The 22,115-nt window shown below is 48.8% G+C and overlaps 1 protein-coding gene across 2 annotated transcripts in view; it reads left to right on the forward strand.

Annotated features, from left to right (window-relative positions):
- The window catches only part of CDC25B (cell division cycle 25B), a 29,080-nt gene extending 7,465 nt beyond the window's left edge, over positions 1-21,615 (forward strand). Inside the window, exons 3-16 of one of the 2 annotated variants that reach the window (XM_083398458.1) lie at positions 1,593-1,644; positions 7,717-7,758; positions 8,777-8,813; positions 9,393-9,503; positions 9,641-9,757; positions 10,530-10,673; positions 11,760-11,837; positions 13,511-13,687; positions 14,618-14,713; positions 14,882-14,944; positions 15,792-15,890; positions 17,519-17,652; positions 18,437-18,548; positions 19,085-21,615. In XM_083398458.1, coding sequence (XP_083254584.1) covers positions 1,593-1,644; positions 7,717-7,758; positions 8,777-8,813; positions 9,393-9,503; positions 9,641-9,757; positions 10,530-10,673; positions 11,760-11,837; positions 13,511-13,687; positions 14,618-14,713; positions 14,882-14,944; positions 15,792-15,890; positions 17,519-17,652; positions 18,437-18,548; positions 19,085-19,225 — 1,403 coding nt within the window. In that variant the 3' untranslated portion in view covers positions 19,226-21,615. Of the gene's footprint in view, positions 1-1,592; positions 1,645-7,716; positions 7,759-8,776; positions 8,814-9,392; positions 9,504-9,640; positions 9,758-10,529; positions 10,674-11,759; positions 11,838-13,507; positions 13,688-14,617; positions 14,714-14,881; positions 14,945-15,791; positions 15,891-17,518; positions 17,653-18,436; positions 18,549-19,084 lie in introns of both variants that reach the window. The other variant, XM_083398457.1, reaches the window with a different exon arrangement.
- Positions 21,616-22,115: the final 500 nt, after the last annotated feature.

Raw genomic sequence — 22,115 nt, forward strand, 5'->3', positions numbered from 1 at the left:
TTCGCTAAGCCTGTTAATTCTAATAGGCCCCCTTCCATTGCTGGTCATAATGGGTCTTTGGGCGCAGGCGAGCTCTCCTGATCTCTTGGAGTGCCCAGGCAGCTAACGGCTGGTCCTCCAGTTAAGCGTGGGACTAAAACTCCCGCCATCCCTGACCATTGTCCGCAGCGTCTGGTGCTGATGGGAGTTGTAGACCAAAGATTCCCGGAGGGCGCCAGTTTGGGGAAGCCTGAACGGAGAAACTTCTTTCTGGTTTCCCACCTCGTTTATCTCTCTTGATAAGATTCCAGAGGGGTTCCTGGACCATATCAGCAAACCTTTAATCTGTAAAAGCAGGGCATTCCCAGAAGCATCTGAGACTTTCCTAGGAGGTGGTATCCTGCAGTTTCAGATCAGGGGTTGGCATGGCCTGAAGTAGAAGATCTGTGATCCAGGATCTCTTTGATCTGGGACCAGGAGAATGTGTGGCTGAACTCAGACCAAATCAGCCTCTGCCTGCTTGCACAATGGTCGAAATGTTGGCAGGGGGGGTTATCTGGGGGGGAGGGGGGCATTGGAGGTATAAAGTGACTATCAGATTGTCATCGCTGGACCAAGTCCATCCCTTTTGTTGCATTAATCCAGGGGCCAGTACGCTGTCCCTCAGACCTTGTGGGGGGCCAGACTATATTTTGACATTCAGAAGACATCTGAAGGCAGCCCTGTTCAGGGAAGTTTTTAATATGTGACATTTTAGTGTATTTTTCATCTTTGTTGGAAGCCGCCCAGAGTGGCTGGGGAAACCCAGCCAGATGGGCGGGGTACAAATAATAAATTATTATTATATTTTGAAGGAGAAAAAAGAACGAATTCCTATGCCCCACAAATAACCCAGAGATGCATTTTAAATGAAAGCACACATTCTACTCATGTAAAAACACCAGGCAGGCCCCACAAATAACCCAGAGATACATTCTAAATAAAAGGACATATTCTACTCATGTAAAAACACGCTGATTCCCAGACTGTCTGTGGGCTGGATTAGTAGGCGATTGGGCCAGATCCGGCCCCCGGGCCTTAGTTTGCCTACCCATGCATTAATCAAACTAAAACAGTTTGAACCATTTTCTTTAGTGGGTTGTGCAAGCCGCAGTTCTGAAGGATGCTTTAAGGGAGCTTAAGGGGGCGGTGGCCAGAGTTTTTTTGGGGTGTGGGGAATTTCAGTTCAGTAGTACCTGAAAAAAGTCCAGGGTTTCCACGCACCTGGAACACAAGAAGCGCCCTTCTCCTTTCCTAGCCGTGAATCTTTGTATGGCAGCCCAATTTATATGCAATCTCTCTCGTTCCCCATACAAAGGTTTGCACCCCACCATTATGCCATAAGCTCCCCAAACCTAAGGTGCCTTCTGGAGTCTCTTTGTAGCTCTTCCCAAGAAACGTCTAGTTTTGTCAGGCTCCTTCTTAGCAGAATGTGACGTTGGAAGAGGGCAACCCCACGGAAGACCCCCAAAAGCCAGGGGGATGGGGGACTCCCTCCCATCCCGGCGGCCTTAGCGATACTCCTCGAATTTCTCTTTCCTCACGGGAACCTCTTTTTGTTGTTGTTGGCGCAGGCATGGGCCCGGATTCCCCAATGGAGCCAGAGCTGGCGATCTTGGAAGATGTGTAAGTTGGATTTTTTTGCTGATCCTTGGAGGGTGGGGAGGTGTTGGTTGTTTGGTTTCAGCCCCCAGCAGAAAGGCTTTAAATGAGGATTTGATGGAGCGTGAAAAAGCGTTAATCCCGAGGCTCTGTCTTTTGATGCCGTTTGCTGATACATAGTTTTAGTTTGCTAGCTTCTTGGAACAGAAATGGCCAAGGGCTTTTCCCAAGAAACAACAGCAGATGGCTCAAGAATTGCGTTGTGGAAGGGGAGATTATTGGGTTGCCTTTGGTTTTGCTTTTATTATGTATTCTTCTTTTATATATTGTGATTTTATGTCGTGAACCACCCTGAGATCTAAAGGTAGATCATATGATTATGATTGTTAATAATAATAACTAATAATAATAATGAGATCTACCCGTAGATCTCAGGGTGGTTCACGACATAAAATCACAATATATAAAAGAATTAATAATAATAATAATTAATAATAAATAACAACATCAGTTGCTGGAAACCGCAGGAGGAAAGCGTTGCTCTTGGGTTCAAATCCTGCTTGCTGGTTTCCCACAAGGCATCTGGTTGGCTAATGTGGGAGCAGGATGCTGGGTGAGATGCGCCCCTGGCCTGATCCTGCAGTCTTTTCTTACATTCTTCCCTGCAAATGTGGCAATTCAAAATGGCTCATGTTGGCCAGCTGGGGAGTTGTGGGTCCTGACCTTTTTCTGGTGAAGGGGATAAGAGTTCTTGACTCCCTCAGTGGAACTGTGTTTGCTGGAAAACAAAACAAGGGTCCTCTCCACCGTTATTCAAATACAATCCCCTCCCCCCAAAAATGGTGTCCTGCAGATGTGCAAAGATGATGATCTGGCCTGGTCGAAGAAAGGACCACTGTCCTTTAATTCAATTTAGGTTGCTCCGGGGGCGAGAGCATGGCCGCTTCCCCTAATTGGAAACCTGGTGTCCTTCTCAAAAAGTGTGAATTCCATTCCTAATCTTGGCTCTCCCTGCTCTGGCGTGGACTTGCGCCCGGCATGCAACTCCTGAAGTTCTTCAGCAGGAGCTGTGCTGGGCTCCAAACCAGTTTCAGACCTGTAGTGCAGCCCAAGGGGGCTGAAACCTAAAAAGATTTGGTTCTGTTCTTTGGGGCTTGCAGGAACCTTCCTGCATTTGCTGGAGAGGGTGAGGTAGCTGGTTTCAGGTTTGCTGGGTGTGTGTGTGGCAGGTTTATGGCTTGGTTGTTTTCAGGTGAATTTTCAAAGCTGAGGATGTGTTTTCTGGCCCTCCTAATCCCTTTACTGCTTGTGGATTGGAGTGGTCTTTGTTCTCTCCTCGAATGTATTTGAAGTGCCCAGATTTCAGTACTTTGAAATGCTGGAAGTTTGCATCCACGGTGACTAATCCATTTCCCATATCGCGCCGGCATTCCAGGGTGCGCCAGAATGCTGTTCTGTGCCTAGGGCTGCGCACAACAGTCCAAAAATCTGCTTGCATGGCCTCCGGTAGGATAAGTAGAGAATCTGTGTTCAGGCAATTGAAATTGATACCAGATTTGTAGGGTGTGCAATGCACTTACTGGATGCAACAAAAACAGCATGAAATACAGTATAAAACGTGAATGACAGAAAATTCAAAATCAGTTTAGGGGAGAAATCCATCCAATAAACATTAGATGATCCCCAGGGCTAGCTGGCTAAATTAGTCCTATTTGGGCCAATGAGACCAGGGGAGAATTAGCTGTGGGATCCCAGAGTGGGTAATCTTCATAAAAAGGGGAGAGGGAGGGAAGGAAGGGGACTAAAAGATCAGGCTAAGTTCAGATTGAAAGCCAGGTGGGAATAGCTCTGCAGAAGGAGGTTAAATCCTGCAGGGCCCTGGTCTCATGGGACAGAGCATTCCACCAGGTTGGAGCCATCACTAAGAAGGCCCTGGCCCTGGTGGAGGATAGTCTGACTTCCTTAGGGCCCGGGACCTCTAAACTATGATTATTCATGGACCTTAAGGTCCTCTGCAGGGCATACCAGGAGAGTTGGATGGGGTCCCTAGAGTCATCTAGTCCAGTCCCCTGCAGATGCACTTATATAGTCAGGCCAGGCCTCCCTTGCCTCCAGCGAGCCGAGAGGGGTTGACAGGTGTGGTCTCGTGGGAAAACGGGCCTCTCCCATCTCTCAGCAGCAGATTTGAGAAAAACCAGTCTCCGTGGAAGAATTAATAGCGCTCCACCTTTGCCAGCAGACAACAAAAAACTTTGGGCCATGCCGCTGCCAAGAGATGGTTCCAACCAGTATTTTTGAAACCTGCCCTCCCCAAAAATAGGTGTGGGGCTGCGTGGGTGGACCGCTGTCTAGTTTTTGGGACTTGATGGGTTAAGGTCTTAACCGTACTTCCTGTTGTTGTGATGTCTTCAGAGTCTTAACAGGAAAGAGACTGCAAAGTTGTGGCCAGGATGACGCTGAGAGTTTCCTTTCAAAAGGTTGCTTTGCTTTCGAAAGGCTGCCTGCTATTACCCTATCTATTTATTTCGTAAAATTCGCACAGCGCTGGATTGAAGAAAATAACACTCCCACCTCAAAGCGGTTTGCAAGCAGTTAGGGAAAAAGAGAGAGATGAAATTATCAATGGGAAAAACCAACCACAGCAACAATTTAAGACAGTTAATAAAAAGTGTGTGTGTTGGGAAACCACAGCGAATTGCATTTTTTATTTTACTTGAACTCCCAATATGCCAGGGACTCATTGGGCCTGGAGGGGGCGGGTAACGTGTGTCCTTTGGGGGTCTTTTTCCTTCAGTTTCTCCCCCCCCCCAACCACAGAAGGCTGGGTCATGCTGAAAGTACTGCAGCTTTTAATCTGTTGCTGCAGCTGATCAGTTTGCCAGCAAACTCCCCCTCCCCAACCCCCCCTCCCCATTAGTTGGAGGGGCTGAAGGCAGGCAGGGACCCCTGAGCATTTTAAGGGGGGGTGTAGTTTTACTGAAACCAGGGCCAGTCCATCTGTGACAATGGAACCTTCCCAAATACTGGAGGTTTTTTGGAATTGAGGCAAGTTCATCTGTTTCCCTCTCAAAACCAGGCAACTGAGTACACCGTTGACACACTTTTTTTGTTGGGCAAAATTGTGTCCTGTTCCCCCACCCCTTTAGAATATTATTTAAAAAGGCACCTTTTTGAGATGGTGCAATTAGAAGCTTCTCTCGCTTCCCACAAGCGAAGGGCTGGAGATTTTTTAAAATGCGGGTTCGGCTTGGTCTTTTTAACAAGTTAAAAGTCCCCTTTTGCACCTGCCCTGTGGGGGGGGGGTGTTCCCAGCCTGGCAGCTGCAAGGCGGGTGAATGGGGATCGGAGACAGATGGTTGAAACTCCGCCCGCCCCCTTTATTGAAGCAGGGAACATCTGCCTGGATTTCTGAGCCGCAGCCTCTTGGTCTTTTGAGAGAAAAGCTTGCATTCCTTGGGAGTGTCCAGTTGAAGGACCTTAAATGCTTCTCTCCTCTCTTGCCTCCTCTTGCATTCATCCATCTTCAAAGGTTTTGGGAGATGCAACAGGCTCCCCTCTTGAAACGGGGCTGCCTCAAGGAGGCCTTTTGTACTTGGGGCATAGACGCAAAGGGGGCTCTGCTAGGCTGCGACTAGGCTGTGTGCAGGTTGAAAGGGGGGGGGGAATGGCAGGAAAGCCTTGGAGAGCCCCCCCCCCTGCATCTAGGCGGCTTGTGAGAAGTGGCCTTCCATTGGGAGGAAGTTAGCTGTGTTCCCTTCCTATTAGTGTTTCCATTTTCTGTATTTATATCCCAGCTTTTCAAGGTGGCATCCATGCTTTTCCCTCTTTGTTTAACCCCCCCCCCCAACATCCCAGCGAGGTAGGCTAGGCAGCGATGGCCCCCCCAAGGTCACACCTAGGGAGCTTCACGGTTGAGGGGCAGGATTTGAACCCATGCCCTCATCCGACACTGTAACCAATATGCCGCGCTGTCTCTCTTCTGTCTTGGGTGCGTTGGGGTGGGTGGAGATTGCCTTTGTGAAAAGCCTGCCACGAGGGATTGGGTGGGTTTTGAGTTTTACTGTATTTTAGTTAGGTTATTGTATCTTAGTCTTTTGTTGGAAGCCGCCCAGAGTGGCTGGGGAAACCCAGCCAGATGGGAGGGGTATAAATAATAAATTATTATTATTATATCCATTTTCCTTTTGGTTGGGACCTGCGGGTTGTGGGCTGTGAGCCCAGCCCGGCCAGGTGTGCCTGGAGGCACAGTGACTTGTGTGCATATTCCTCTAGAGCAGTCTTCCTCAACCTCGGCCCTCCAGATGTTTTTTGGGACTACAACTCCCATCATCCCTAGCTAGCAGGACCAGTGGTCAGGGATGATGGGAACTGTAGTCTCAACATCTGGAGGGCCGAGGTTGAGGAAGCCTGATCTAGGGCAACTCTGTGCAGCAAGCCAGCCCTGGACCACTGCACAGTGGTCTCTTCGCTGGCCCAAAGAGGACTAATTTAGCCAGCTAGCCCTGGTGATCATCTAATGTTTATTGTATAGATTTCCCCCCTAGATTGATTTTGAAATCTGAATTGTTATTCGCGTTTGATGCTGTATTTTATGCTGATTTCGTTGCATCAATTAAGTGTTTTAAATTTGTTGTTAGCCGCCCTGAGCCCGGTTTTCTGAACCGGGAAGGGCAGGGTATAAATAAAAAATTATTATTATTGTGCTCGGATCCTGTTTGCCGGTTTCCACAGGCAACTGGTCGGCCGCTGTGTGACTGGGCCAGATGGGCCACTGGCCCTGATCCAGCCACCTTTGCCATTCTTATAAGTGATCTGCGGCGCGTGGCTTTCTGCGTTTTCTCCAGCCCTGGCTGAATTAAGCTGAACCACCGATTCTCTGTTGCAAATATTGCTTAACGGAAGAGGGGAATAACTTTGCTCAGAAGGCTGGTGATGGGCGTGTGTGTTCAGCAATAGCTGGGAGCGGGATTGGGTTTGTGCCACGTAGCTGGCAGATGGCACCCGGGAGAGTCCCCACCCGCTGCCATGGGAATGCCCTCGTTCTCCCCACGCCTCCATGCAGAAAGGGATCTTTGATCCTCTTTCCTGGGGATCCTTGAACCAAGCCCCCCTCCCTCCTTGCCCAAAGCTGGCAGCAGCTGGCAGCCGCTTTCATGTCTCCACAAAGACCACCCTGCAACCGCCGGGCCACGCTTATTAACTCTCGAATGGCCACAGCGCAAGGGGGCCCAGCTCAGGGCAGCTGGGAAACGGGGTGTGTGTGTGTGAAACCACCGCACAGCGGGAGACAGGAATGGCTGAACATGGTATGGCTATAGAGGAGCGGGATCTGAACTCGGCACAAAAAAGCAAGACATTGGGCAACCGTGCTTTTAGTTTCTGAAGTTCAGAGTTGAAAAATAATTTTAAAAGAAAAATGCGTAGCTTTGGTCAGCTGATAGCCTTCCTTGGTGAATTGATTGATTTAGAGAGCAGGCGAGGAAGAGGCAGAAGTTTGCAACAGGGGAGAAAGAGGGTGGGGGAAAGTTTTCTTCCCTCTTGGCCTAACGTCTGAGGCAGCTGCATGTTGGGAGATTCGGGACAGATAGAACAAAGTCCATCTTCGTGCAGCACATGGTTAGACTGTGGAACTCCCTGCCACTAAACTGGATGGCTTTAGAAGTGGATTAGGAGAAGGAGGAGATGCTTATGGCCGCAATGGCTCTGCTCTGCTTCCACAGTCGCTCCTGAATCCCACTTGCTGGAAACCACAAGAAGTGGGAGCGCTGCTCTTGTGTTCGAATCCTGCTTTGCCTTCGGGCCACCTGGATCGTGGCCATTGTGGACTAGCTGGGCCTGATCCAGGAAGGCTCTTTTGAGGGTCTTTAGTTGTGTGCCTTCTTTATGAATGGCAGGATTTCTGCCTCCCTCTCTGCTTTTGGGGCAACGGAGCCCGGATTAGGATGTAGCTGGCCCTGATCCGCACCCACGCTAGCCCACACGGCACCCTTGGGAGGCTCCTGGCCTCCCCCAGTCAGGGACTCTCGTAGCAAGGCATTGGGGGTGCCCCTTGGCACTGAGCGAAACATGCATGATTTTCCTGTCTTCATCCAACAGGTTTGAGAGGAACATGTTCGGGTCTCAAAGAGTCTTCAGAAAGTAAGTGCTTTACACCCTACAGGGGCACAATGACCCAGGAAAGCCCCCTGACTCTTTCTCTCCCTCCCCCTTTCTCCTTTGAGATGCTCTCAACTCCCCATCCTTGAGGGCTTCACCCCCCCCCCCACTCCTGGCTTGCTTAAGAAACCATCTGCTACCTTCTGCACGTCGCCTGAGCACGCGAAGACTTGCAGACGCTAATAATATTTCAGGGTTTATTATCTCCAGGTTCCTGGGGCTGGTGGGTGGGCTTTTTTCCTGTCTCCGCTCATTATTGTTATTATTATTGGCAAGGCTCCCATTATGGCGGCTGGGGAGATTAACTAGGTCGCCTATGCATGCAGCAGAATTGAGCGGCAACAGTTTTCCTGATCTGATTGCAGGAAGCTGTCTTGTACTGTCTTAAGTCAGTATTGCCTCCACTGATTGTTAGCTGTCTATCTGCAGGTTTTCATAGAGGTCAGCCCTACCTGGATCTGCCCTTTGGGATTGTTGGGGTGTTACTGAGAGGCTGAAATGTCCCTTGTGGAAATTGCTATTGCATGTGAAGGAGAATTTACCAAGCGGGACTCACAGCTGCTCATTTGACTTTCTCCCTTTGCACACCCAGAAAGTGTGCTTCGGGGTTGGACTAGATGACCCCTTGGTGTCTCTTCCACAATCCTACAGTTTTATGATTCTCTGAATCATAAGACGTCGTCTCTTGCCTGCAGCCAGAGGGGGACAGTCAGGAGAAAGCTTTTCTGTCTGGGAGTCCTCTGAAAGTATCGGCCAGTCCTTAGATTTGGCAGAACCCGAGCAAATATCAATTTATCCCGTTCCAGATAGGAATATCTTTTTATGGAACATTGCAAAGTGATTTGAGAATAGAACATCCATGATAAACACAGCAGTTTCATATGTAAAAAACAACTTTTGAAACCTTCCTAAATAGATTCAGAGTAGGATAAAAATCTCCAGTGGGAGAGAGTTCCAAAGTCTGCAGCTGACGATGATTTCCCTCTTTTTTTACTTGCAGTGATTATCTTCCCATCAGAAGAATCCAGTCTTTGCCGGTAAGTTTACCAGCTGTTTTTTTAAGCTTCGCTTGGTGCCTCCTCATCTTGAGAAGTGGAGACAGAAATATTCTGTACATGCTCAGGAGCAAGGGAGTCTTTGTGCAGCTAGGCTGAGCCCTAATCTTTAATAATAATAATAATAATAATAATAATAATAATAATTATTATTATTATTATTATTATTATTATTATTATTATTATTATTTATACCCCGCCCTTCTGGCTGGGTTTCCCCAGCCACTCTGGGCGGCTCCCAACAGAATATTAAAAACATAATACAGCATTAAACGTTAAAAACTTCACTAAACAGGGGTGCCTTCCGATGTCTTCTAAAAGTCAGATAGTTGTTTATTTCCTAGACATCTGATGGGAAGGCATTCCACAGGGCGGGTGCCACCACCGAGAAGGCCCTCTGCCTGGTTTCCTGTAACCTCAGATTGAGAGAACTGCCAGAAGGCCCTCGGAGCTGGATCTCAGTGTCCGTGTAGAACGATGGAGACGCTTGTCCTGTGGGGCTGCTCATGAGAATCTAAACCTGAGTGCAAAACTCATCCTCCTTGACTTGTGGCTTGGCAGGTGCAGTTTCTGGGTTCGAGTCCCACGCTGAGGAACATTTCCAACTGCAAGGAATTCAACAGCCCAGTGGCTGCCAAGACGGACTCTGGCCTCCAAGGCAACGGGGGAAATGTAAGTGGCGAGAACTGTGCCTTCCTGGTGCAGCCCCCTAACCCCCCCTCTCCGCCCACTGCGCAGCGCTGCTGAACGGGCGACTTCCTCTTGTCCTTCCGAAAGTTGCAGCTCATCTCTGCTTCCTCCCCCTGCAGGAAGGCGCCATCTTCAAGAAGCCCCTGCGACCTGCGGGCAGGTTGTGCCTCTCCGGTGGTGGGGCTGGCAAGAAGGAGCCCTTTGCACAGAGGCCAAACTCTGCTCCAGACCTCATGGTGAGTGTGCTTCTTTTCAAGAGCAATACTCTCTGATTTATTTGCTTTTCTGCAGTTTTTGGTCGCCTCTCGTTTCCCAGGTCCCAATTCATGGCGTTACATCCAAGATGGATTTTTGGTTCTCAGCCGGATGATAACTGTGCCTGTGACTCTTAGCTTAGGTTAGATTGCAGACATGCACAGTCCCAGCAGTTGCTGCGTTTTGGGAGAACATTTGCCATGTTGAGCATTGCACTCAATTCTTCTTCAAGAATTAGTGGGGGGGAGAAAACAGCTTTTGTTGCAGAAGTGGCGAACATAGAAACCCCCCAGGTTTTTTCCCCTTTTGCAGCCAATTGATAATTGCCAATTAAAGTCACATAGCTGGGTTTAAGCAGGTCTTAGGCTAGACAGACCCCGGGTGGGATATCTCCTGGAATTTCTGTTACATCCTGCTGTCATTGTTCTACGTTTGATGAAGAACGGGATATGCCCATAATAAAATAGACAAGGTGGAGGGGCAAGGTGCTTTGAAACAAATACACAACGGTGGCTTTTTTTCAGCCCCCTCCCATTTCATGTCTTTCACTGTTGCACGTTTTCCTTCTCCCTCCTGTCCCTTTTTCCTCTTGTGACGTGCCTTTTTAAGATTGCAAACCCAAGAGTAATGCTACTGAATTTATGATTGTTGTTGTTATTTTAAAAAGCCACTCTGGGAGCCATCTCGTAGGGCGTAAAGGATTTTAATAAATGCAAAATGTCTTGATGGTTCTGTGTTCCTTGCCCCTTTCAGTATTCGAGCCCAGAGAAAGAGAACAGGAGCCCAGGATCTGATAGCCATGTCTACCTCCGCCGCTCGTCCTTGACCTCCTTCATGGTTGATGAAGATAATGATGATGATGGGTTTTTGGAAATCCTGGATGAAGAAGACCTGAAGGTAAGGCTTTTAAAATCCTATCCTGCGTCAAAGAAAGCAAAATTCTGTCTGCTTAAACTTCAATCCCAAGCAAGGCTGACTTGGGAGTAGGTTTCAATGGTGCAAATTCCCAAAGAAACCTGGTTGGCGTTGCAACTTAACCTTCACGCCTCACTCTGCAAACCTCAGCCTGTACCGCCATTTCCGCTGCTGTTTTTTGATGTCTGTGTGAACTGCTGTTTTTTGTTGAGTTTTCTCCAAAGTCACAAAATTAATTAGACTTGTAGTTGTCTGCTTGTTAGGCGTATAGAAAGGGAAGAGCTGTGCTAAACACAGCTGGCCGATTTTTGAACTTGTCTTTGTGACCTGGATAGAAAATATACTATCCGTATTGAGGTTTCCTCTGAATTCTGTGTGGAGTTTGTCATTGCTTGCAGCTCGGACTCAACAGAAGGCAGTTTTTTGTAGAATTTTGTAGAAGTCCCAAGGGAACAGCGCTGTGGGTCTGTGCAAGGACCGCCTTTTTGTATGACATTCATATTCCAACCTTCCTTTCATAGTTCCATTTTCATCCTTGCAACAACAATGTCAGGCAGGCTAGGCAGAGAGATGTCAGCTGGCCGAAGAATCACCCTGGTGAGCTTCATGGCTTAAGAGGAATCGAACCCTGGTCTCCCAGGCTCTAAAACCACAAGTAAAGAATCCTGGTCAGATCTCTTGTAACTTGATCCAGTAGCGTCACTACATATGGCAGATTCGAATATACAGATAAGAGTACTGTCCTGTGTTGTATGCGGGGCAGCCATCAAAAAAATGGCCCAGAAATCAGCTAGCACCGAATATTTTGTTCTCCTAAGCTTTTAAAATCGGCTGCTTTGATTTATTGGCTTTGTTTTTAAATTCCTTTACTTCGGCTGTCTTTCTTCTGATGTGTTTTGAGGCTGCCTGCTTGTTAGATTTAGCCCCTTTCTCCTTTCGTATCGCTGTTGGGTTTTCTTTGGGGTTCCCCTGCCCTCTCTTTCCTATTGCACAAACCCCCAGCCTGGGGTGGGGGGTCTCCTGAGCCAGCCCCGCTTCAATAAATGGGTCCTACCTTCCCTCCTCCAGGGCGATGGAAATTTCCCGTTGGGTATGGAGAACTTGCTAATGGCCCCTCTGGTGAGGAAGGAAGATGAGTCCAGCCTGGTACGTGACAGTGCCGTGTTAACACCCTTTGTTTGTCCCTGTCCCCCCCCCTCCAAAAAAGAATTTACTCTGTGGGTGACCAAGGTCTTGGTACTGGTGTTGGCGTGGCATTTCAAGAAAGAGAAACTTCAGCTTGAGGGAAGGCCTTCCTTCCCCCTCGTTCTTTCCTCTCCTGAGATCCCCATCTCCTTCCCCAGTGGGGAGTGGAGGTGGGACGACAACGGGTGGTAAGAGCGGGAGGACTAGGAAGAAGATGTGTTGGAAGAACAAGAGGCAACAGGGCTCAGTGAGCAGGGAGAGACCAGGGCAGAGAGCAGCCCAGAATTGTTGGAGAGATGAATCTCCAAGAACCAGGAGAGGTGTGAAGAGGGCGGAGGAGAGGTTGGCTTCACAGAGGCACAGTCTCCGATTGCTTAGGGGAAATCCTGGAGAGGAGGAGACTTAGGAAGCTGTGGGGAGTCAGGGACCTTCAGTCTCAGCAACTGCTTCATGGGGGAAGACCTACCGGAGATGAGTTGCTCTGCTCATTAGGGCTGACACGCCTGTGCAGATTGTGTGTGTGTGTTTTTTTTGTTTTTTGTTTGCTAATAAAGAGTTATTGCAGTGGGGTGCTCTGGATAAGCTAGGGCCGGATGGCCGCCTGGCCTTCCAGCTACTTGCTGAGATTGAAACTGTCTGCATGGTTAGCCTGTTCCAGTGACTCCTATGTCCTGGCAGGGGCTGATGGGAGTTGTAGTTCGAAGCCTCCGGAGGTTGCCAGGTCGGCAAAGCCTTGCCCCACTTTTGTGAGGGGAAAGACAAATTGATTCAAGCCTTCCCCATGTGGAACTTGAATCTTGATAAGAAACAGCGGTGGAGAATTTCTAGAATCGTTTTGTTGGAAGGGTCCTGAAGGTCATCCATTCTAGCCCCCTGCAATGCAGGAAAAAGCTTTGTCCTTCTGGTCCCGCGATATTTCCACAAACAGTATATTTTTCAAGGCCATGTAAAATGGCTTTGCCTTTGTTGCATTTTAAAAAGTCTGTATCACCGCATTTCTCGCTCTATAGGACGCACCTTGTTTTAGAGGGGGAGAACAAGAAAAAAAATCCTCCCCTTCTCTGTGCAGCGCCCCTTCAGTGAAGCGGCAGGAGAAACGGAGCCCCTTCCATTTCTTCTGCCGCTTCGCTGAAGGGGCGCTGCACAGAGAGGGGGAGATTTTCTCTCTCTTGTTCTCCCCCTCTAAAACAAGGTGCATTCAAGGTGTGTTCAGTCGCCTTCAGTGAAGGCAATCCAAAGCCTCCGGAGCGTGGCCGAAGTTCCCGCTGTGCTCCGGAGGCTTTGGATTCCTTTCGACCTGCTCTTTGGGGCTGGTGGGGGGAAGCCAGGCTCTCCCCCACTGCCAGCCCCGAAGAGCAGGTCGGGGAGCAGCAGAAGGCTGCGCAGCCTTTCCGCTGCTCCCCGAGCTTGTCGGGGCTGGCGGGGGAAGCACAGGTCCCCCCCCCCCAGCCCCAGGGACCACACATTCGCTCCATAAGACGCACAGACATTTCCCCTTAGATTTTAAGAGGAAAAAAGTGCGTCTTATGGAGTGAAAAATACGGTAAATAAAAAGTACTGTGCCAAGGTCTGTCTCTGTCTTGTGCAGTACTGGAGTCTCACGATTTCCCTCTTTCTCCCCCAAACTGGAGCAGAGCCCCCTGGGAACTGGCAAATGCCGCCGTCTGTTCCGCTCCCCGTCCATGCCCAGCGCCGTCATCAGGCCCATCCTGAAGCGGCTGGACCGGCCCCAGGACAAAGAGACGCCGGTGAAAAACAAGAGGCGGAAGAGTCTGGCTGGCGGCACCATCGAAGAGAAGGAAGAAGAGCCGGTAATTCATGCCACAAAGGCTGTCTCACAAGGACGTGGGAAGAGGGAGGGTTGAAGGCGGCAATAAAGGGAACAGGGCCTTTGTAGGGGTGGCTCCCTGCTTGTGGAATGCTCCCCACATCTGACGCCATCGTTGCATATCTTTAGGCACCAGGCGAAAAGTTCCTCATTCACCAGGCCTTTGGCTTTGAACCATCTGCGGCCTTTTTGCAGGGATATTTTAATGCAGTTTAAACTTTCAGATTTTTCTTTTTGACATGTGTGTTTTGCTTAAGATGTTGGAGGTTGCTTCGAATTACTGCGGCAAAAAAAGGCAGCTAATGAATTTAAATAATAATATAATCGGGGGGAGGCAGGCTGCTGGTGTGAAGGCTGGTTGAGCCTTAGCTTGCCAAGTCCTAAGGGCTTTTTCTGGCCCCGTCTTTTAAAATGGGTTGCCACATATTTCTTCTGAGGTTGTGCTCAATTTCTGGGGGCTGCATCAGAAGAAAGGGGTGGCGGCAGCTTTTTGTACGCTTATTGTGGGTTTGTTTATTTCATTTTGCAAGATTTGTGTAGCTCTCGACTGCAACGAAAGTTTCAAAGCAGAATATAGTGATAAAATTATCAGTTGTTATTTAAAAAGCAAAAACCTGGGAGGAGATTCTGATGTAGCCTCTGCCCAAATAACTTGCCCATTGCTGGCACCCAGGAAGGAGCCTCGGCTGGTTTTAGTGGGAGAAAGTCCCCACCTCTGGCCTTCTGGGTGTCAGTGATCTACAACTCCCACCATGCTTTGCCACCCTTGCTGTGGCCGATGGGAGTCGCAGTCCACCAGCACCGTACAGGGCCAATGGTTCCCTGCTCCCTATCTCGGGAATCTTACTGGGTTTGGCATCCTGGATGTGGCCGCAGAGCCCCCCTAACAGTCCTTGTTGTGTGCTTTTCCTAGAAACCTCGGCTGGTTCGCTCTCGCTCCTGCTGCCCCAGCGAGATCGCAAACATCTTGGACAATGACCACCGGGAGCTGATCGGAGACTTCTCAAAGGTACCGGCAAGAATCCCGCTGTTTGCATCCCTGCAAACCGTGTTAGGTTATGCTATGCTATGCGTGCACTGCCTTTTGGCAGTACCAGTGCAAACACGCAACAATGCAAAAATTCGAATGAAATCGTAGCCTTTCAGAAGGACTAAAATGCATTTGTTTCCCTGCCAGGCTTACGTTTTGCAAACGGTGGAAGGGAAGCACCAGGACCTCAAGTACATCTCTCCAGAAATGGTGAGCAAGTTTGGAATCCAATATCCTGGGCCTCTTTAGCACAAGGGACCTGTAGCTCTGCTTTCTGCAGCTGTTGGGGCCACCACCTTGAAGACCTGGTCATAGAGCCTTGCTTTACCCATGGATCTTGCGCCCCAATGCAACTGTTCAAAAATACTATACTGGGGGAAGGAGAGTTGGGAGGAAATTCGCATCTGGAAACCGATGTGCCCCGGTTCTGACCAAACTCGGCCTCCTGGAGCAAAATATACACCTGGAGTTTGGTCAGAATTAAGTCTACACTTCCAGTTAACACTAAAAACATTACTTCTGGAACATGAGCCACCATAGTCGCTAGAGGGCCATTAAAATTTGGGCTTTTTAGACACCTACCAAATCCTACCTATCAATTTGATTTTTGATTTCATTGTTACTCACGTTTTATACTGTATTTTATGCTGTTTTTTGTAGCATCAATTAAAGTGTTTTAAATTTGTTGTTAGCAGCCCTGAGCCTGTTTTTCTGAACCGGGAAGGGCGGGGTATAAATAGACATTCTTCTTTATTATTATTATTATTATTATTATTATTATAACAGTATATATTTAAAGTAGATAATTAAATGAGCAAATTAAATGAATTTGGATATGCAGAAGGAACTTTGAAATGTTAAAATGATTATAGAACTAATGAAATGTGAAAAGTATAAATAAAAACTTAATAATAATAATAATAATAATAATAATAATAATTCCTCTTCCAGCCTGCACTTCCAGGATGGCAGCAAGCAGTGCTTAATGTCTCTGGTGCAAAATAATACAAGTGATTCTGCATATGGCTTATTTTTTACTGTTGTCCTTTGCCCATAGATGGCGGCTGTGCTGACAGGTCAGTTCAGCAACCTCATCGAGAACTGTGTGATCGTGGACTGCAGATACCCCTATGAATACGAAGGAGGTCACATCAAGGTGAGGTCACCGGCTAGAGTCTGTTGCTCGACCGTATGCCCTGGGTTCGAGGAACCTCCCCTGTCCCAAGCGCAGCTCAAGGGGCTGAGGGATCGCCCTGCAGGAGTCCTGCCCGGCTCAGGACCCTCCTGGTGCCAATAAAACAACGTCCGTCTCAGGCTGGAGGATTGTGCAGTACACAGGACACCAGCGACTACATTTTTGTAGTATTTTAGTTGGGTCGTGTTGCCAGTGGGAGCTGGTCTCCTTCCACACGACGCCCCCCCCCCCTGGAAACCCCAATACGTGGTGCTATTCCCAGTGGGGGCGTTTGTGGGGTGGGGGCAACCCCTCAAAGGCCAAACTAAGCTTGTTTTAAAGAAAGGGAATAAGCCATTGGCTCTGCTTTATCCCAGAAAATTACTCCTGAAAATTACTTCTGACCCCTGAGGCTTGTGGCCCCATCACTTGGTGGAATTTTGGAGTTGCAAGGGGACACCAGGGGTCATCTATTCCAACCCCCTCCACTCCCCACGACCAACTTTGGAGGGAAAACGAAACCTTGCATCATCTCTCTCTCTTATAAAATTGTGTTTTCCTCCCTGTATCCTCAATGTTTTGTAAACTGTATATTGATGGATGCTTTTTTAAAAAAATAAATCAGTGGTGGCCCTTGCATTTGGTGTTGTGTTTGACGTGCAAAAAGGCTTTCTTTTGCTCTGGCAAACCCCTCCTGTGAGGTAGGCTATTGCTGTTGCCTGCAGAGCCCGCCTTCCAGGCTACCAGAGGAGGTCTGGGAAGTGGTGACCTTTCAATACCCCTTCTCCCCCAGATCAATTTCCAGCTCTTCAGCTGCTGGCTTCCTAAAACTGGACCGCATTTCAACAACAACAACAATAATTTTTTTATTATTTGTACCCTGCCCATCTGGCTGGGTTTCCCCAGCCACTCTGGGCGGCTTCCAACAAAGATTAAAAATACATTAAAATGTCACACATTAAACACTTCCCTGAACAGGGCTGCCTTCAGATGTCTTCTAAAAGTCTGGTAGTTGTTTTTCTCTTTGACATCTGGTGGGAGGGCGTTCCACAGGGCAGGCGCCACCACCGAGAAGGCCCTCTGCCTGGTTCCCTGTAACTTGGCTACTCGCAGCGAGGGAACCGCCAGAAGGCCCTCGGCGCTGGACCTCAGTGTCCGGGCAGAACGATGGGGGTGGAGACGCTCCTTCAGTTCATTTCATTTCAAGTTCAAGAGTCCTGGCAAAGCACAAAGCCCATACCCCTATAGAACTCTATAATGCTGGACTAGCCGAGGGCTTGTTGACATCTTCCTGTCCAGGGGGTTGGACTGGATAGCCACTGGGGGGGTCCCTTCCAACTCTGATTCTACAAAATTGGAAAGTATCACGCTAGAAACTTAGCATCGAGTGGAAGTGAGAGTCTTTGGTGGGAAGTCTGAGTCTTGCTCACTACAGAAATCTTTGTTCTCTCAAGATCGATTCCCTTATTTCAACAAGCTTCGTGTTCTGTTGCAGACCTGCACTTAAAAGTGTGTTTTGCGCACCAGGTGTGGAAGGGAGGGAACAGGTGATGCTTTTTTGCTATGGTTCTGTTTGCTGGATCCTGTCCTGACCCAGCCTTTCTCTCCAGGGCGCTGTGAACCTTCCTCTGGAAAAGGATGTGGAAGAGTTCCTTCTCAAGAAGCCCATCGTGCCACGTGACCCGGCAAAGAGGGTGATCGTTGTTTTCCACTGCGAGTTCTCGTCCGAGAGAGGACCCAGAGCGTGAGTAGCTTCTGCCGCCGCCTCTTCTGAAACCCAGCCACTCCCAGTTTTCCTGAAATAGGTGTTTTCAGATTTTCGTTTCCTTCAGGACTAGGGGCTTGAAGTGGAATAATAATAATAATAATAATAATAATAATAATAATAATAATAATAATTTATACCCAGCCCTCAGGGTGGCTAACACCAATAAAATCACAGTAAAAACATAATAGGGGGAAAAGAGGGGGGGTGGAGAAAAGAAAAAAACCCAATTTAAAATACAGGTTAAAATGCAATTTAAAATGCAGCGCAGCCTCATTTTAAAATAGCTGATAAATCAAGACCTTAAGGGGAGGGAAGCATAAGGGTCAGACTGAGTCCAAACCAAAGGACAGGTGGAGCAGCTCTGTCTTGTAGGCCCTGCGGAAAGAAGTCAAGTCCCGCAGGGCCCAAGTCTCTTGTGACAGAGCGTTCCACCAAGTCGGAGCCACTACTGAAAAGGCCCTGGCCCTAGTGGAGACCAATCTAACCACCGTGAGACTTGGGACCTCCAAAGTGTTGTTATTTGTGGACCTTAAGGTCCTCTGCGTGGCATACCAGGAGAGGCGGTCCCGTAGGTACGTGGGTCCTAGGCCGCATAGGGCTTTTAAAGGTCAAAACCAGCACCTTAAACCTGACCCTGTACTTTTAGTCCTTTGATGCCCAGAACAGCAAGAAAACCGTATGTGTGTGTGTGCGTTTGTGTGTACCTGCATCTCCGTATTTAAGATTATGTGTGTTAACAATTTGCAATTTTCCTCCATAGGTGCCGTTTTGTCAGGGAAAAAGACCGGGCCAGCAACGATTACCCTTCCCTGCACTATCCTGAGCTGTACGTCTTGAAAGGAGGCTATAAAGAATTCTTCCCGCAATATCAAGTGAGTTTTTTGCGATGGGCTTAGACAAGCTGGAAAGTGTGCAGAGGAGGGCAACCAAAATGATAAAAGGCTCATATATATACAGTGGTGCCTCGCAAGACGAAAAGAATCTGTTCCGTGAGTCTCTTCGTCTTGCGGTTTTTTCGTCTTGAGAAGCAAGCCCATTAGCGGATTAGCGCTATTAGCGGTTTAGCAGCTATTAGCGGCTATTAAAGGCTTAAGGGATTAGCGGATTAGCTGCTAAAAGGCTATTAGCAGCTTAGTGCCTTAGAAAAAGGGGGTGGGGAGCGGGGAAAAAACCCCCCAGGAATCGCAAGACATTTTCGTCTTGCGAAGCAAGCCCATAGAGAAATTCGTCCTGCGAAGCGCCTCTGAAAACGGAAAACCCTTTCGTCTAGCGGGTTTTCCGTCTTGCGAGGCATTCGTCTTGCGGGGCGCCACTGTATATGAGACCTAAAAATTCTTATAACAGTAGCAACCCCCAAAATAAACTAAGCACTGTTTGTTCTCCTCTTCCTCCCCCCCCCCCAAACCAGATTCACTGTGAACCCCAGAACTACCGCCCGATGCACCACAAAGACTTCAAAGAAGACCTTCGCAATTTCCGCCTGAAGAGCCGCACTTGGGCTGGGGAGAAAAGCAAGCGAGAGCTATACAGCCGCCTCAAGAACTTCTAAGGCGGGGAGGGAGTGGTTGGGAGGGGGGGATATTTGGGGAGAGGGGCTGCTGCTGCGGGAATTAAGGAGCCAGCCGTTTTTTCCTCACACACTTAATTCAGGGTGGACGTCTGCAGCGCAGGAAAAACAATCGACGTTTCTTTTCCCACAGACCGACTGTGCTCATTTGGAGACTTCAGATTCTGGGATTTGCTTTTTGGGGAGGGTGGGGGAAGTCGCAACTGCTTGTCTAAACAGCAACTCCAGCAATAGCGATACCTCTGGGTCCAGCGGGCTGGAGCCTGCCTCAAATGCTGTGAATCTCCCTCTGCCGGTTTGGGTCTTTTTCTCTCTCTCTGACCCCGGAGACGTGATTCCATCGCCAGCTGCTGAACCTTTTCTCCGGGAGAACTTGGGAGAGAATCTCCTGCGTCCCGTCCGGCTCGTGACGCCGCCTCCCTTCAAGAGGAGGGGGGGAAAATTAGGCAGCTATTTGGGAAACGTCCACTATAGGGGCAACGAGGAATCTTGCCCCACAGACTGCATGGGAAGCGACGTCGAGGTTGGGCATGGTGTGTTGTGCATGAGGCCCATTGAAGGGCCTGTCTGCTTGGAAGCGAGGATTTCGGAGGCCAAAATGCGCCCAGGAAACAAGTCTTTTCCTCTTTCCTACCCCAGGGCTACCATTGAAAAGAAGCCTGTGCTCCTGGCTGGGGAATCTGCCTCCCATCTCTAGTTCTTCCAGCCCAAAGGGTGGGGCAAAAGTTTATCAGCTCTGTCCATAACAAAAGCTTCTTACCAGTTGCACACCGCAAAGCACCGGGGGGCAGATGTGGGGAGAAAGCACTTAGAAGGAACTCTTAGTTTGCACAGATTCCCACGTTCTGTGTTTTTGCAATGTTGAAATCGGAAAGTAGAACAACCTGCTGTTTTTCTTTTTTTAATGAAGTTGTTGGATATATCACTCCTATCAGGCTCTTCTGAACACCTTTTTATGTTTAATTCAGATAGAGAAGAATTGTAGATTTTGCGTGTGTTTTTCTAAAAAAATTGGGGAGTGCTTTTAATTTTTTGTTTTTACCGCAAACCCATTCTACCAATCCTCTTTATTTCCACCGCATGTGGCAGATGCATGGAAAACAGAGGTGTACCTTTTAAATTTGGATGCAGTTTATTTATAGTGAGCCCAGGATGCTGGGGAGAGGTGTCACAGAAGTTCTGAGCGGAAGGGAAACATTTTGAAGAAAAAAATACTGCATTTGAGTATTTGGGGGACTGTCCTCTACGAAAAGCCCCCAGCTCCCCCCCCCCCAAAAAAAACCTGCCAGTATCTGGGTGACAAGGAGTCTAATGGGCTTCAGTATTAGGAATTTTAGCAGTACTTGGCACTTGGAACTGTCCCCCTGTCCTGGAAACCCAACCCTAGAGCTCTGAAGAAATGTCCTGAAGAAACTGTTTTTGGGATTGGGGGGAGGAAGAGCCCTCTACCTGAAGGCTGTATGTTTCCGTCTAGAGAAAAGGGACTTTCCGTTAACTGATTTGTAGCGTGAGAGGCCAGGCCTTTGCTCACTGGTCCGGCTTAGATCTGTGGCGTTTTGTGTGTGCCACCAAATTGTTGGAGACTCTAGACTTCGAACTGTTTACTGCCCGTTGGTGGCTTCCAACTTGTGTGCGTGTTGCACTTGTCTCTTAATAAACCACCTCCACATCACTGTGATAAGCCCTGCAGCCATTGCTAGCCAGATGCCTTGAGACTACAACGCGCATCATGCACCTTGTCTGGCTGGGGCTGATGGGCACTGTATTCCCAAACGCCTGGAATGGCGCGCGGTTCCACTGCCAAGGTTGACCGACCTAATTCTGGACGCGGCTCGTACCCGGTTGCTGTGTCTCCCGCGTCTTCACGGTGGCGCTTAATCTCTGCAAGTTAGGAGCCATCGCTTCTACTGTGAATCCTGCATCCCTGACACCCCTCCTGGGTTGCAGGGAACCGGGGAATTGGGGCCCTCCACCTCGCGCTTGAAGTTCCCACTGAGGCCCTGCTCTGATGCAGAGGAAAGGTTCTATTGGTGTGTGTCTGTATATATCTATTTATGCTCATGGTTCATGATCCTGAAGCCCACACTTGGGTTTTCTCTGCGTCGGGGTGACCATCTGTAAAACTCTTGAATCCGGTTTGGCATCAAAGTGTGTATTAGACTTGTGTTTTCACCTGAGGGGGGAGAGGGGCTCCCGGATATTGCAAGAATGATGATTGTTTGCTTTGTACACCCAGTGTGTGCTCTCTGCACCCCTTGACATTTCTTCCATTGGAAAAAGGAAAAACGCTCTTTTTTTGTCCCTTCGCCCCACCCCTAATGTTGTCGTGTGTAATCAGGGAGTGAATAAACTGCGAAGCTGTTTCAGAAAAAGTCTCAAATGCTGGTTTTTGTGCAGAGCTTTCCTGGTGAGCTGCGGTGGTCGCTCCCGTTTGAAGTGGGAGATTCACAGAATCGCAGAACGGCAGAGTTGGGAGGGAACCCAAAGCCATCTAGTCCAGCCCGCTTCAATGCAGGAATCGCAACTAATCACATGATTTCCCCCTCTATTGTGTGAATGTGACTTGACTGGGGTTGGTGATTTGTCCACAGGGCTAGTGCTTTTTTTCTTGGGGGAGGGAAGCAGGGGTGGACATACCCCTAAACTTTTTGTGAATCTTTGGCCTTATTGGGGGCAGTATTTCAACATTGGAGGGGCGCGGGTGGCGCTGTGGGTAAAAGCCTCAGCGCCTAGGGCTTGCCGATCAAAAGGTCGGCGGTTCAAATCCCCGCGGCGGGGTGCACTCCCGTCGTTCGGTCCCAGCGCCTGCCAACCTAGCAGTTCGAAAGCACTCCCGGGTGCAAGTAGATAAATAGGGACCGCTTACTAGCGG

Source organism: Podarcis tiliguerta, assembly GCF_965153285.1.
Source record: "Podarcis tiliguerta genome assembly, chromosome: 9".
Classification (NCBI taxonomy): domain Eukaryota; kingdom Metazoa; phylum Chordata; class Lepidosauria; order Squamata; family Lacertidae; genus Podarcis; species Podarcis tiliguerta.